At 40.0% G+C, this 14,331-nt stretch overlaps 1 protein-coding gene across 1 annotated transcript in view; it reads left to right on the forward strand.

Moving 5' to 3' along the window:
- Nucleotides 1–14,331, forward strand: part of ETFA (electron transfer flavoprotein subunit alpha) — a 59,872-nt gene that overhangs the window by 24,935 nt on the left and 20,606 nt on the right. Inside the window, exons 6-9 of the mRNA XM_089655296.1 lie at nucleotides 4,662–4,772; nucleotides 5,798–5,899; nucleotides 6,053–6,121; nucleotides 8,813–8,895. Coding sequence (XP_089511422.1) covers nucleotides 4,662–4,772; nucleotides 5,798–5,899; nucleotides 6,053–6,121; nucleotides 8,813–8,895 — 365 coding nt within the window. The remainder of the gene's footprint in view (nucleotides 1–4,661; nucleotides 4,773–5,797; nucleotides 5,900–6,052; nucleotides 6,122–8,812; nucleotides 8,896–14,331) is intronic.

The following is a 14,331-nucleotide window of genomic DNA, read 5'->3' on the forward strand; positions in this document are numbered from 1 at the left end:
ATAGGTTTCTAAATTGTTTTTAATTTCTTTTCTTCACATTTTACTTGCCACCTTTTATAGTTGTTAACCCCGTATGCCTGTAAGTGTTGCCTACCTACTGCTTGAACACTTATGAAATAAGAGAAAGGCAGAGGGTTTGGTGTTTCTCATAACAGCTGGTTTGGTGTGTTCTGTCTTTTTTTTTTTTTTTTTTATCCCCTTGTGCATTTTGGAAAATAAAGGCCATACTGTCATTTCTATTGTCCGTTCACCTTTACTGCAATACGCACTGAGAGAGTTATGTACATGTTACTCTTTGCCAGTTTCTGGAGTTTACCAGCAACAGCTGTAGATCCAGCAGTAGAAGATGTGGTAAATATGTGTGCACCATATGGTGTGGAGACTGTAGGCAACATGGCAGCTGGCCTGCAGATATGATGTGGCCATTTAATGGGAGAACAAACATTTTGGCAACATGAAGATAACCATGGAAAATGTTCCAAATGACTTCAGTTCTGCTGGGAGTTAACAGCTGTTGCCAGTGGCTGTACAGCATTCTCTTCTGCTTTTGCTTTTTTCCCTCTTAACAATGCTGTGGGCATTAATGGTGGCACTGTTCTACAAATTGTCTATCCTGCCTTTGAAATAGATCACTTTGAATTTCCATAAAATGGAGTGTAATAATGGTACCTAAAGTGTGGCTAAATAACATAAATTACAGTTTCATTTGGCATTTCCCTTGACATGAAATAGTATGGGTATAAAACAGAGTATTCTCTGTATCCCCGGCTATATTGGAACAGCTATGCAACAGGGAGGATGAAGACTTTTGTCCATTCACTTTATGACATTCTAGCATTCCTTGAGTATGTATTCTACAGTATTTCTGAGGCTTTGTATGTCCAGGTGATCCTCCTAGACCTAAAGTTACTAGAAGTCAAGCTACAGTAGTATTGTACAAATCACAGGATCTTGAGTACCAAGGTTCCTAGTAACTCTCCTGGCTCTCATCCTACCTGTCACAACGCTCTTTCAGCGTTACCTATAATGCTACCACCTCCCCCTCACTCCCCCTCTCTGTTGGGGTCCCTCACTGTCCTCGGGCCCCTTCTCTTCTCCATCTACACCTCCTCCCTTGGCCAACTCATACACTCTCACGGCTTCAACTACCACCTCTATGCCGACGACACACAAATCTATCTCTCAACCCCCCACCTCACCCCCTCGGTCTCCGCCCGAATCACACACCTACTGAGCGACATATCAGACTGGATGTCGCTCCACTTCCTTAAACTGAACCTCTCCAAAACCGAGTTTCTTGTCTTCCCCCCAGCCCGTACCCCACCCCCCATTGACTTCTCCATCACGTCCAACAACACCACCATCAAACCCGCCCCGCAGGCCAGAGTACTTGGTGTCGTTCTGGACTCCAACCTATCCTTCCAGCCCCAAGATCAATTTTTAACAAACTCGTGCAGACTCCACCTCCGCAACATCGCCAAAATCCGCACGTTCCTAACCCCAGAAACCACTAAACAGCTCATCCACTCCCTCCTCATATCACGACTCGACTACTGCAACTCCCTCCTCACTGTCCTGCCTCGCCGCTGGCTATCCCCGCTTCAGTCGATCCTGAATACGGCTGCCAGACTCATTCACCTTTCCAACCGCTCCGTTTCCACCGCCCCCTCTGCCAATCCCTCCACTGGCTTCTGATTGTGCAACGGATCAAATTCAAAATCCTAACACTGACGTACAAAGCTGTCCACCATACTGCCCCGAACTACATCACTGACCTAATATCCAAGTACCGCCCAGCACGCACACTCCGCTCCTCACAAGACCTCCTTCTCTCTAGTTCCCTGGTCTCCTCCTCCCATGCCCGCCTCCAGGACTTCTCCAGGGTGTCACCCATCCTCTGGAACTCCCTGCCCCAACCCATCAGATTATCACCTACTCTCCTCTCCTTTAGGTGCACCCTGAAAACCCATCTCTTCAGGGAAGCCTACCCCACCCCCTGCTAACTTACCGACGACCTCCACTCTTCCTACCACTCCATCCCCCACAGCTATCTCCTCCTGTGCCACCATCCCCTCCCTCCTAGATTGTAAGCTCAAAAGAGCAGGGCCCTCGATCCCCTCATGTTTTGCATTGTATTGTTATTGTTCTGTCACATGTTCTGTCTCCCTTTGTAATGTACAGCGCTGAGTGAACTATTGGCACTTTATAAATACTGTATAATAATAACAACTATAGTTGGTGCCTAAATGCTTTTCTAATGTTATTAGAACCACTTATTTTTTGTGGCTCACTCTTGTGAAGACTGAGAGCAGTGGCTTTCTTATTCCTGGTCACAATCCTGTGCAATGTCCTTTTTGTCTCTTTCATTCAGTTGACTATGTTGACCGTGCTTATGCTTATCAGACGTTTTCCCAGAAACTGTATATGCCGTCATAACCTTTGAAACTGCACCTCGCAGCACGGCAAATAAATTGGCAACTTCAGTCACAGAGGCACCAGCTAAGTGGACACCAACAATTTGCCCTCTTTGAAGCTCAGTAAGCTCTGACATGACTCTGTACTACTAGTAGCCCACACAGTGAATGACGTAAGTGAGGCTTCCCACCTGTTAGCTAGGTGTCTCATCACACAGCAGAAGCAAAAGCCTGTTACATCACTTCCGCTTTCAACGTGAAACATGTTGTCCCTTTCACAACTGCAAATTGTGTAGGCTTCCAATTTTTTTTTTCTTTTTTTCCCCAACCCCTGTAATTTTCATCTTCAAGGCTATCTTGACTTGATTTAAAGGCATTGTACATTTTCAAATGTTTTTGTTGCTCCAACTAGGTATTAGTGTAGTTGTATTCCCAGTGTCCCAAAATATTGTGAAACTCCATGCTCAGAGAAATTGTATCAAGCCTTGAATAAATAAGTGTCGGTGAGACTGCACTTGCTTATACCCTGAATACAAGGTAACATTTTTGATGGAAAAATATCTGTTGCGCTTTCCCTTTAAGTTTTAAACCTAAGACAAACAACTTTGTGCTCTGAAATTAACATCACCATGAATAGTTCAGAGACAATAAAATGAATTTACAATCATGTGAGAGAAAAATTCCAATAAGCATGTGTCCAATGAAAAACTGCATGTGCAGATCAGTACTTCAAACATGCCAAATGCACTACACCGCCACCTTGAGACAAAAGTCTCTTGCCAAAATCAAAAGCCCCTGACAACGTTCTTAGGGACGAAACAAACTGGGTGGAGCCTACACTGCTGACATTATCATGTCCCCTGGTGCTTGCGAGTGGACTTTGAGCTTGTTTCAGTTTTTGTCTTGTGAGTACCTTCTATACTGAATAAATGCAGCAGTTTTATACAGTGTTATACTATCTGGTCTGCTGTTTCTCTCCTCATGTACAATGGCTTTTGTCTCTGGGTGGTGGTCTGGGGTTGTCACATTTTAGAGTATTGATCTGCGCATGCAGTTTTTTCACTGAACACATGCTTATTCATTTTTTTTCCTCACATGATTGTATATTTTTGTCTTTTAATTATTTAGTGATATTTATATGAGAGCACAAGTTGTTTGTTATATGTTAAAAATGTGAAGGGGAAGTACAACACAGATTTTTTTTTTTCCATCATATTCTCTGTGCTGTTTGCCTTAGCTTGTAATGATGGGCACACATGTGTGGCTGCAGTTTGTAGCGTCACAGCTGATTGATTCCACTATGTCCATTTATTCTTTCACCTAGATTGTCACTATTTGCTAAAGGGACAGGCAACCTCTTCTTCGGATCACATAGCATCCATTCCTTGCCTCACCATTTCCTCTGTGTTGCATCACAATTGTAGGAGTGCTAATCTGATGAAATAGTGATCTCTCTGTTAATTGCTGTGCTTGCTGGTGTCTGTGTCAGACCTTATTACTAGCTTTCACCCACAGAACACTAGCCTGAGAGACCCAGTGATTGTCAAATATGTAGTTCCTTCACAGGAATTGTCAGTTATTGACTACAGTCAGAGGTCATGCATTAACCTGTGCAGTGCCATGTCGCATGCCTTATGTTTGAACACAAACAAATTGCTGACAAAAGAATTTTAAGATTTACTCTAGTATGGACAGTGCGTAACTGCAAGCAACAAATGACACCATGAAACTACATGGTCAATGCATATCTTATGAAGGTATAAAACACAAAGTGCAGGTAGGATGGTTTATAATGTAATATAAATAAGAATGATATAATTATATAATAAAGGATCATGCTAGTCATTGCAAAGCTAATCAGGAAGTAATATAAAATTATTTTAGTAGTTGTGTGAAATTGCAGTGAGTGTAATGTAAAAACATCCGCTGTTCAGAATGAGAGTGCCTTGCTGATCCTTACACAGGTAAGCAAAAAGCTTCTAGAGTTTTTTCAGTATAGTTTAATATTTTCACGTATTTTACAGCTTTTTATTAATGACCACTTTAAATTCAGGTATAATAATGAATGCATGTGTGTCCATAGCAATCCCAGTAATGATACCTTTCTATACAGTGTGCATACTCAATAGATAATGAGATCTGTGCACTTTCTCATCTTGGATCATTTTGTTCTTGTTTGTAAAGGTTTTGTTTCCCTTCAGACAAAGTATTCACCTTGATGTCCTTTATTTTTTATTATTTCTGTAGGAAATGCTTTGTGTACAGTGAAATGTGATGAGTCTGTAAAAGTGCTCACTATCAGGGGTACATCCTTTGAAGCAGCTCAGAGTTCAGGAGGAAATGCAAGCCTGGAAAATGGTAAGAAATGATGACTATTTGTTTTCTAAACTATGACATATATTGGTAATAATTAAATTATAAGGCGTAATGCACACAGGCTTAATCAGTTTAATTCAGCAGGGACAGGCTGAATTAAGATCCATGTATGGGCAGGCTGGTTGTACCCAAGTTGATCTATCAATCAAGTTGTGTACAACCAGCCTGTCAGGTTCTTCCCAAGCGATCAGTGCTGCCGGCTATAGCTATAGCCGGCAGCACTGATCTTTGTATTCTGATGGCAGGGAAGGCTCCCCACTGTCAGAATACAGTAGCACAGCAAAAGGGATTCGGGGGAATCGGATCATTTTCTTTCATTCAACTCGCTGGTTGAACAAAAAGAAAAAAAAAAGTCAGCGTATGGGCTTTTTTATGGAAATAAGCAGCATTTTTTCTGCCACAATTTGGCAGAAAAAAAAACACCTCTCGTTTTATTTATTTATTTATTTATATATATATATATATATAATATATATATATATATATATATATATATATATATATATATATATGCACATATGTCATGTGAGTGCATTCTGTTGGCCGGAATATTAATTTATTCTAGCCATTGCAATACATATACTTGCATACACGCACATTTATATGTATTTACGCCTGTTTTTCTCTGCTCAGAAGCTATTCTTAAAACGCGTGGCTTTGGTGTTGTGTGGTTTGGTTTTTTTTTTGTTTGTCTGTTTGTTTTTGCCTGCTCTTTAAATATGCCTATGTGTGCACATAATCTAACATAAAGGTGCTTTTACAGACCGGAATGCCTGCTTGAGTGTTTGCTTGAGGCTAAAGTTATATTAATAAGATGGCATGCTTTTTGCTAGATTCCCAGAACAGTTTAGGATATGTTCTATGACACTTACCTGGGTTTTTAAATAATGTGTTTTTGGACATATGGCCATGCGATCTAAAAAAGTGAAGATAAAAACAAGAAAATGGACATATAAAGCATTGGTACCAAAGTTGTTTTGTAACACAAAATATTGTTACTGCTTTAGTGTCTCCACCTCCACCGGCTGGAAAATCTGAGTGGCTGCAGCAGAGTCTGACCAAAAGTGACCGTCCAGAGTTGACTAGTGCTAAAGTTGTGGTCTCTGGAGGTAAGTTCGCAGTGGAAGCTCCCTATACAGTGCTGGGTCGAAAACAATTTTTTACATTTCTATAAAAATGTATAATTCGGTTATAAACCTGTTATTGTGAAGTGTAAAAAATGACTGCATCTCACATTTGTATTGTCTGTTTTTGCATCACAGGTCGAGGGTTAAAGAGTGGCGATAACTTCAAGTTGTTGTATGATCTAGCAGATCAGCTGCACGCTGCGGGTAATGTACAGTTTATATTTACACATAGTACATCTGCTTACAAGGGAAGGGGGAGAATATTCAAAAATTTCTGCTCTGTCTTGAAACCTTTTTAAATCTTGGATCACAAATGAAGGCATATGCAGGTTTCCAGCTCCTTCTCTGCTGGTCTTTTTGCACTTTTGCATACCTTAAAAATATTATACAAAATTGTTCAGTCAGTATTTGGTATGTTTTTTAGCTTCAGTTACTGCTGCAAGTATTTTGGAGTATACCCATAGCAGTTTTGCACATCTGGATCCTAAATTTTTTGCAAATCTTTTAAATGCTGACTTTCTTCCATAAGTCTAATTGCATGATATGCAAATTATTTAGGAGCTGGGGGTAGGGAGAGGATAAGTGGCACTTTGATTTTTGGGTAAAGGTCTGCTTTGATAATAGTGGATGTTCCAAGTTTATTTCTTTAGCCACTTGACCTCCAGAGGATTTACCCCCCTTAATGACCAGGCCTCTTTTTGCTACTCGGCGCTGCACTAATTCAACTGATAATTGCGCGGTCATGCAATGCTGCACCCAAGTGAAATTTACGTACTTTTTTTCACACAAATAGAGCTTTCTTTCGGTGGTATTTGATCACCTGTGCGCTTTTTATTTTTCACGCTAGAAACAAAAAAAGCCAAAAATTTTGAAGAAAAACAATATTTTTTACTTTCAGCTATAAAAAATATACAGTATACTCAAAGTTGGTTAAAAATTTAGGCCAAAATGTATTCTGCTACATGTTTTTTGGTAAACAAAATCCCAATAAGTGTATATTGATTGCTTTGTGTAAAAGTTATAACGTCTACAAACTATGGTGTATATATACGGCAATTTACGCCATTTTTTTGCTATACTGCGCTAGTTTAACGGACAACTGCGCGGTCATGCAATATGGTACATAAATGAAATTTACATCCTTTTTTTTTCCCCCACAAATTGAGCTTTCTTTCGGTGGTATTTGATCGCCTGTGCGGTTTTTATTTTTTGCGCTATAAAAAAAAAGGCTGACAATTTTGAGGAAAAAAAACTATATTTTGGACTTTTTGCTATAAAACATGTCCAGTAAAAAAAAATTTTAAAATCAAATTTAGTCATAAATTTCTGCCAAAATGCATTCTGCGACATGTCTTTGCTAAAAAAAAACCCAATACGTGTAAATTAATTGGTTTACGTGAAAGTTATAGCATTTACAAATGGCGGGAAAGATACTGGGATTTTTAGTTTTTTTTAATACTAATAATGGCGGCGATCAACGACTTATGGCGGGACTGCGGCGGACATTCTGACATTGGGGGGTACTGACTTGGGGTCACTGACATCCCCAGTAACACCACTACAGTGATCAGTGCAAAAAAAAAAACACTGACACTGTACTAATGGCACTGGGGAGGAAAGGGTTAAGTTTATTTTTCAGGGAAAGGGTTAACTGTGGGAGGGGAGTGTTTTACTAGGGTGCGGGGGTGTGTACTGCAGGGAACACCTCTGATCGAGAGAGAGAAACTCTTCTGTCCCGATCAGCGTGTCCTGGAGCTGTTAGGGAACTGACAGAAAGCACAGCTACTGCAGCTGTGCTCTCTGTCAGCGATTGCCGCCGATCGCCGGGACATAGCCGGTAACGACCGGCTGTGACCCGGCAACTGACATCCGTGGCTGTGATCGGCGGGACAGGTAGGGCGGCGGCGCGCCTCGCGCGCGCCCCCTACCTGTTCACAAAACACACGTTTTAAAACGTGCTTTTGCCCAGCCGTGCCACCCTGCTGCCGTATTTATACAGTGGCTGGGCGGCATGTGGTTAATGACATTCTACTTGGTGCATTTCTAGAACCTAACCATAAAATTGTTTTGCTGGCTGGTTTTCAGGATTCTGTTCTGGTAAATTCTCTAGGTGTCCAGAAGTATGTGCAATTATTTGGAGATCATGTTACACTAATTGCACATTGGTGTATCTCATTCATCAAGCTTTGTAACTGCTAAAAGTAATAGGCTGCAGCAAACCTTTCATTAGGGTATTTGCACACTGTACTGATGTATGGCCACCGGACATTCCTGGGGAAAAGAAATGCAAGAATGAGATGTATGCCTATACAAGTGTGAAAATTCTGCTAGCTTTATTTTAATCAAGGGAGTGATGTATGTGTGTATTTGCATAAAAATGCTGACCAGCAACTCCGATTTATGTATTTTTTTTTTCTTAACTGATCTATATGCAATGTATGTTTATACTCCTGTGTGTATAGGCACATTGAAAACAATGGTCTGCATTTACATCATTAAAAAAAACAAAACACCTGTATACCTAAAAACGCTGCATTTTTAGGCAGTAGTGTGCAAGAAACCTTACAGAGGGGGTAAATATCTGAGAAATCAAGACTTTTTGGTTTTCAATTTGAAATCGTGTAGTTATTTTTTTGTCATTGTGATCATATAATTCTTGTATGTGACAGAAAACCCCAATTTACATAATTGTTAGGTTACATGAATAACAAATAACATACATTGCAAATACCTTAAATCTATTTTATTTCCAAGCTCTAACACTATACAGTATATTAAATTCTAGGGTGGTGTGAATATATATGCAAAGCACGAATGAACAGTTGGTACTACAGGGCCATTTTATAAGTGAGAAGAAAACTGTATTATTTATGTCAACCATCTTCTCATTTGCAGTGGGTGCCTCCCGTGCTGCTGTAGATGCTGGATTTGTCCCCAATGATATGCAGGTGGGGCAGACAGGAAAAATTGTAGCACCGGTGAGTACTAATATTTCCAAAAAATATAGTATTGTTGATGAATATAAGAGCTTTCATTTAATCTGGCTAGCCTTATTCAGACTTGGATTCCAAAAGTAGAACAAAAAGAATTATTTAGTAATGTATGGCTGCACAACAATCACATTGGGCCTCCCCTTTTTAGAAACCTCTACCAAAAACAGATTTGGGTATATTAAGGCAAGGCTTGATAGACTTCTAGGCTTTCCTTACTATTTGTGAATGCAGAGTTCTCATTTACTTAGTTACTTTGTTTTGGGTAATTGAACATATAAAAAACCAGGAGTACAGTGATGGCAGCGTATTTATATCATGACTTTTATACACTTAGAGATGTGTGCAGTCCCCCCATGCCATGTATTTCTGTACAGGTCTCATACTGGCAAACATTATAGTGTTTTTATTAGTCCTCATACACACTGGACGTTTTTACAGCGGCTATTTTTGGCTTTCAACGTTTTTTTTTCTACAGACCGTAAACCTCCAGCATGTTATCCTATCTGTCCATGCACACATAGACTGTAATCAGCGCTTTTTGGCAGGGGCATTTTTTGGCTGGAAAAAAAAAACAAAACGCGCGAACACTGTAAAATGCTAATGCAAAAGCGTTTAAAATGCTAAAACACTAACTTTTTAGCATGACTTTACACAGCTAATGTTACCACCGTTATTAAAATGCCCCGTGTGCATGGAGACTTATTTTTGTCAGAAAGCATTAGCATTTCAAATACATGCTACTACCCAGTGTAATGATTACATACTGTGTTATCTGTGGTACCTGACTTCTTCCTTGTGGAAAATAAAGACTTAAAACGTGCAGTGTGAAGCATAACTAAAGGCAAGACTTTTTAGTTCTGTACGGAGTGGAGAGTAATTTATTTATTTTTTAATTGCTGCCGTGCCTCCATTGGGGGGATTCACACTCTATTTGTCATGTTTACTGTTATCACTGAAAGTGGAAGTAAATGAAAATCACAGATTTTGAGTTGTTGTCAGAACAGTAATGGAGGGGAAAATCTTCCAACAGGGACACTAGTTCTGATGACAACTGGGGACTCCTCTCACTTTGGTGTTCCCCTCAAATTCCTGTTTTGTCTGCGGGACAGGAAGTGAGGGGAAATCTGACCAATGGGACACAGATGGCAAAAAAAGAAAACTGGAAAGGAGTAATAACTTCTACTTTAACCACTTGTCAACTGTGTAACTGGGAAAATACGTCATGATTTTGACATTTAATATCGGGATTATGGCTGCAGCTAGGTGTTGGGTATTAAATGTTTCCTCGGACGCCAGTCTTTCTGATAAAACTGATGAGCAGTGGATTCAGCGCTGGATCATTGCTGCTTTCTGGTGGTTCCTGGGCTTACCTGATTGATCGGTGAGCCCGAGAACCAATCTGGCTCTGGCAGTGGCTGGTCACAGAGGTGAGCAGAGGAAAGATTACTACCGCTCATTTGTATGGTCTAGGAGGACCAGAGCAACATCATAATATCACTTCTGGTTCTGGCCAAATGTAAACATTGTTTTTTATTTTTTTTAAAGCTTTAGATATTTTTTCTTAAATGTTTTCCATTGTAGAGGAGAGATGTTGTGTCTTTAAAGACCCCGGATCTCTCCATAAAAAGGACCTATCACGCTCTATTGTTATTGCAAGGGAAGTTTACATTGCTTGCAATTGCAATAAAAGTTATCAAACATTTTTAAAGGGACAGTGTAAAAAAAAAAATATATATATATTTATTTTTTAAAGCGCTGCACTTCACTGTGAACGTCAGAGGAGAGCAATCATTCTAGCACTAGAACTCCTCTGTAACTCTAAACTGGTAACCTGTAGAAATTTTTAAAGTGTTGCCTATGGAGATTTTTTTAATTACCATAGTTTGGCTTCATTCCACAAGTGTGTGCAGTTTTAAAGCATGACATGTTAGGTATCTATTTATATGGCGTATCATTTTTCATATTTTAGAAAACAAATTGGAGTATATAGAGTGTTTTTGATTTTTTAAATTAATTAAAGTGTATTTTTTCACAAAAATGTAGTTTGAAAAACCATTGTGCATATACCATGTAACAGCAGTATTAGACCCAAACCAAAGATGTAATATATCAATATATTGTGGTGGTTGCATTTTGTTTTTTTTTAGGTCCCCCCCCCCCCTCTGTTTTCACCTGGTGATCCAGCCAACAACCCACCTCCTATATTAGGGTTCTACACTCTGGATGAAGAAGCACAGGAACACCTTTGGATAGCATTGTCAGTTTAGGGGGAAGGGAGTTTTAGATGTACTAAGATACAGTGAAAAAATAAAGCCAAACTCCAGCTAACATTTTATAAGCAATTACAAGAAAATTTTTTTTCTTTTTTTTTTTTCTCTTTGGGATAAAGGTTTTACATAAATAAGTAAAAGCTGATCATTGTAAGCATCCCTGTCAGTGATCAATGGTTTGTGTCAACTGCTACATCTGCAGGACAGTTTGTTCTTTTGAATAACAGCAGAATTACTGAAAGGATCACCAGGTGAAAATAAAAGAAAGAAAGCCTAAAAACAGAACAAAATGCAGTCATCACATCTAAGAATTAGTAACTACTTTAGGTGTACTTTTTAATGTAACATTTTATATGAATATTCATGTATTTATATTGTAAAGCGCTGAGCAAACTATTGGCACTAAATAAATCCTGTATGATAATAATAATGTATTTGTGCATATTATGACAGTGCTAAGTGCTTATGACATGTTTTTATATATAGTTATGACATGTGTTGGAGCGATTAACCCTGGAAAAATAAATACATTTTTACCAATGTCTGCCAAACTGATTAAGTTATAATGTTGCTTATGCTTCCATCCACTTCTATATAACCTGGGCCTATTAAGTGCATCAAAACTGCAGCATGCTATTTGAGCTAGTGTGAATAGTACCACTGTAAAAATAACTTACTGATTTAACATGTGCCATAGTACAGCTTTTTCTTTTTAGTAATTTATTATAACATTTTAGTTATATACAAAATATGTAGGTTGGGTACATGACTAAACAAAAAAAAATAAAAATGATAACATTTTAGTTATGAACAAAACAAGATGGTACAGACATGAGGTCCAACTGACAAATGGATCATAGGAGGTAACAGCATGAAGGATGATTTGTTTTAAGTTGCATGAAGGTTTCCAGTATTAAATAAAAACTGCATGAACATACTGATAAGTAAGGCAGATTTTCTTACAGTGTAATAGAGGTACGTCTGAATCAAATCCTGATGGAAGAAAACGCCATGACTAATAGTGGAGTAGCCATAAAGTGTGATCTCCATCTAATTTTTATTTTCACTTCATGAGAGGGGAAAAAAAGAGGACAAGAAAATGGGGGGGGATTCATGAAGGAAGGAGGCTGTCAGCTGACATCACAGATCTGGTCCAGGCTGGGGAAAGATTGCGACCATATGGTCGGGATCCACCCAAAAACCTGGACTGTCATCTGGCTCAGACTTGGCGATCTGCTGAGAGCTTGGGCCAGCTGCTCCCGCCACCTCTACTGCCCGGTGCTCCAGTGAGTGCTGTGGTGGTAGAGCAGAGAACCAGAGACTGAGGGTCATGAGACCGAGACAGAGCGGTGGGAGAACTGAGCGGTCAGTAGTGTTTAATCACTCAGTTCTCAGCCTTAGATTTGGCGGGGGACTGATGTAACATTGGTTCGAAGCTGCATCCACCTAGGTAAGTATGATTTAAAAAAAACAAAAAGAAAAAAAAATATATATATATAATAATTATTTCAGGTACTTATATAGCGCCGTCAATTTACGCAGCGCTTTTACATATATATGGTACATTCACATCAGTCCCTAACCCTCCAGGGGCGTACAATCTGAGGTCCCTAACTCACATTCATACATAGTAGGGCCAATTTAGACAGGATCCAATTCACCTACCAGCATGTCTTTGGAGTGTGGGAGGAAACCGGAATCCCCGGAGGAAACCCACGCAGGGAGAACATGCAAACTGGTTGGTGGTTGGTATTCGAACCAACGACCCTAATACTGCCAGGCATTTAGCCACTGTGCTGCCCATATGGACTCCCCTTATCCCAGGTGCCTGCTTGCAAGGTCAGCTTCTCTTAAGGTCCCATTCACACTTGCAAATGAGGCCCTGTTCAGGTTCTCACTGATTGGCTGTGGGAGACAGCCCCATTGAAAGCAATGGGAGGCAGACATTTCCCACAGTTAACTGTGGCTGCTCGCTCGTGGAGCAGTTACCTGCGAGTGATTGGGCCTGGGCTGTTGTGTAATTCATTCTTTAAATTGTCAACTCTGAGGGGAGTTGGGGAACCCCAGAGTCTAAGTGCGTAAAAACACCTGCCTGCCCAGTGTTGGATTCACATTAGGGCTCCTCAGGTCTGATGCTGTACAGTGGTTGATAGTAGTGAGTAAAAATGTTCCTATTTCTGTGGAGATATAATGGATGTGCCCTTGGCTATTTTTGCAGGATTGCATTTGTCTTTTGCTCATAGCTAAAGCCAATAGCTTTCCCAACACGTCTCTCTTAATATGGAATATTCTTTTTTTATGGGTCAAGCAATTTCTGAAGGAAACGCTGTAGATTTGTTAGTTCTGAAAGATGTTTGACTAGAGTCTAGTCTCTCCTTATACAAAGTATTGAAGTAGGCAATATTCGCAAAGCTTTATCCACTGTCAATTATTTTGGTTTGGCTCAATTTGCCACAGGATTTTGGGGCTTTAAGAGCCTCCCACAATACTGGGTGGGACACTGAGTCTTTGTCCTTTTCATTGAGGAACAGAAGCAAATGTGATCTTTGGGATTCTAAAAATATGGGGTTCGTAACAAGAGTGCTGTTTAGCTGTTTTGGTGTTTTAGAGCATGGTTGACCAATTGCTTTGCTGACACTAACAGGTGTTTCAGGGGAAGTGGTAATGGTTAACAATACTAAGGTTCAAGCCAGAGTAGGAATTGTTAGCTGCTGAGTTTTACAGTTTAGTCCTTTTTATTGAGATGTAGCTTGTGCAGAGGGTGCTTGACTTGATCAACTTTAAGTAAGTGTAACCACTAGAGTCCCAGCACATTTTTTTTTTTAATGGTTCTGGGATCATGGGCTTTTAAATACACACACTCCCAGCTGCTATAGTGGCCTGGAGCATGTACTCCTGTTAAACTGACTGTCGACTTTCAGATGAAAGTGATTAAGGCCCCTTCCACATCCACTGCAACATGCCACTGGCCCAGCCATATATCTTGGGTTCTGCTGTCCCACCTGCAGGCCCAGGACATCCATTGTGGGTGTCGCTGGGTAGAGCAGAGAGAGCTCAGCAAATGTCAGTTCCCTGATCCTCCCTCCGGTGAGTGAACTAGGAAGTGCCTCGTGCTCTGTGCTCCCTTGATGTCTCCATAAAGGGAACCTGT

The sequence above is a fragment of the Staurois parvus genome, unplaced genomic scaffold (assembly GCF_062004578.1).
Source record: "Staurois parvus isolate SC_StPar_1 unplaced genomic scaffold, SC_StPar_1.0 ptg000832l, whole genome shotgun sequence".
NCBI classification, from domain to species: Eukaryota; Metazoa; Chordata; class Amphibia; order Anura; family Ranidae; genus Staurois; species Staurois parvus.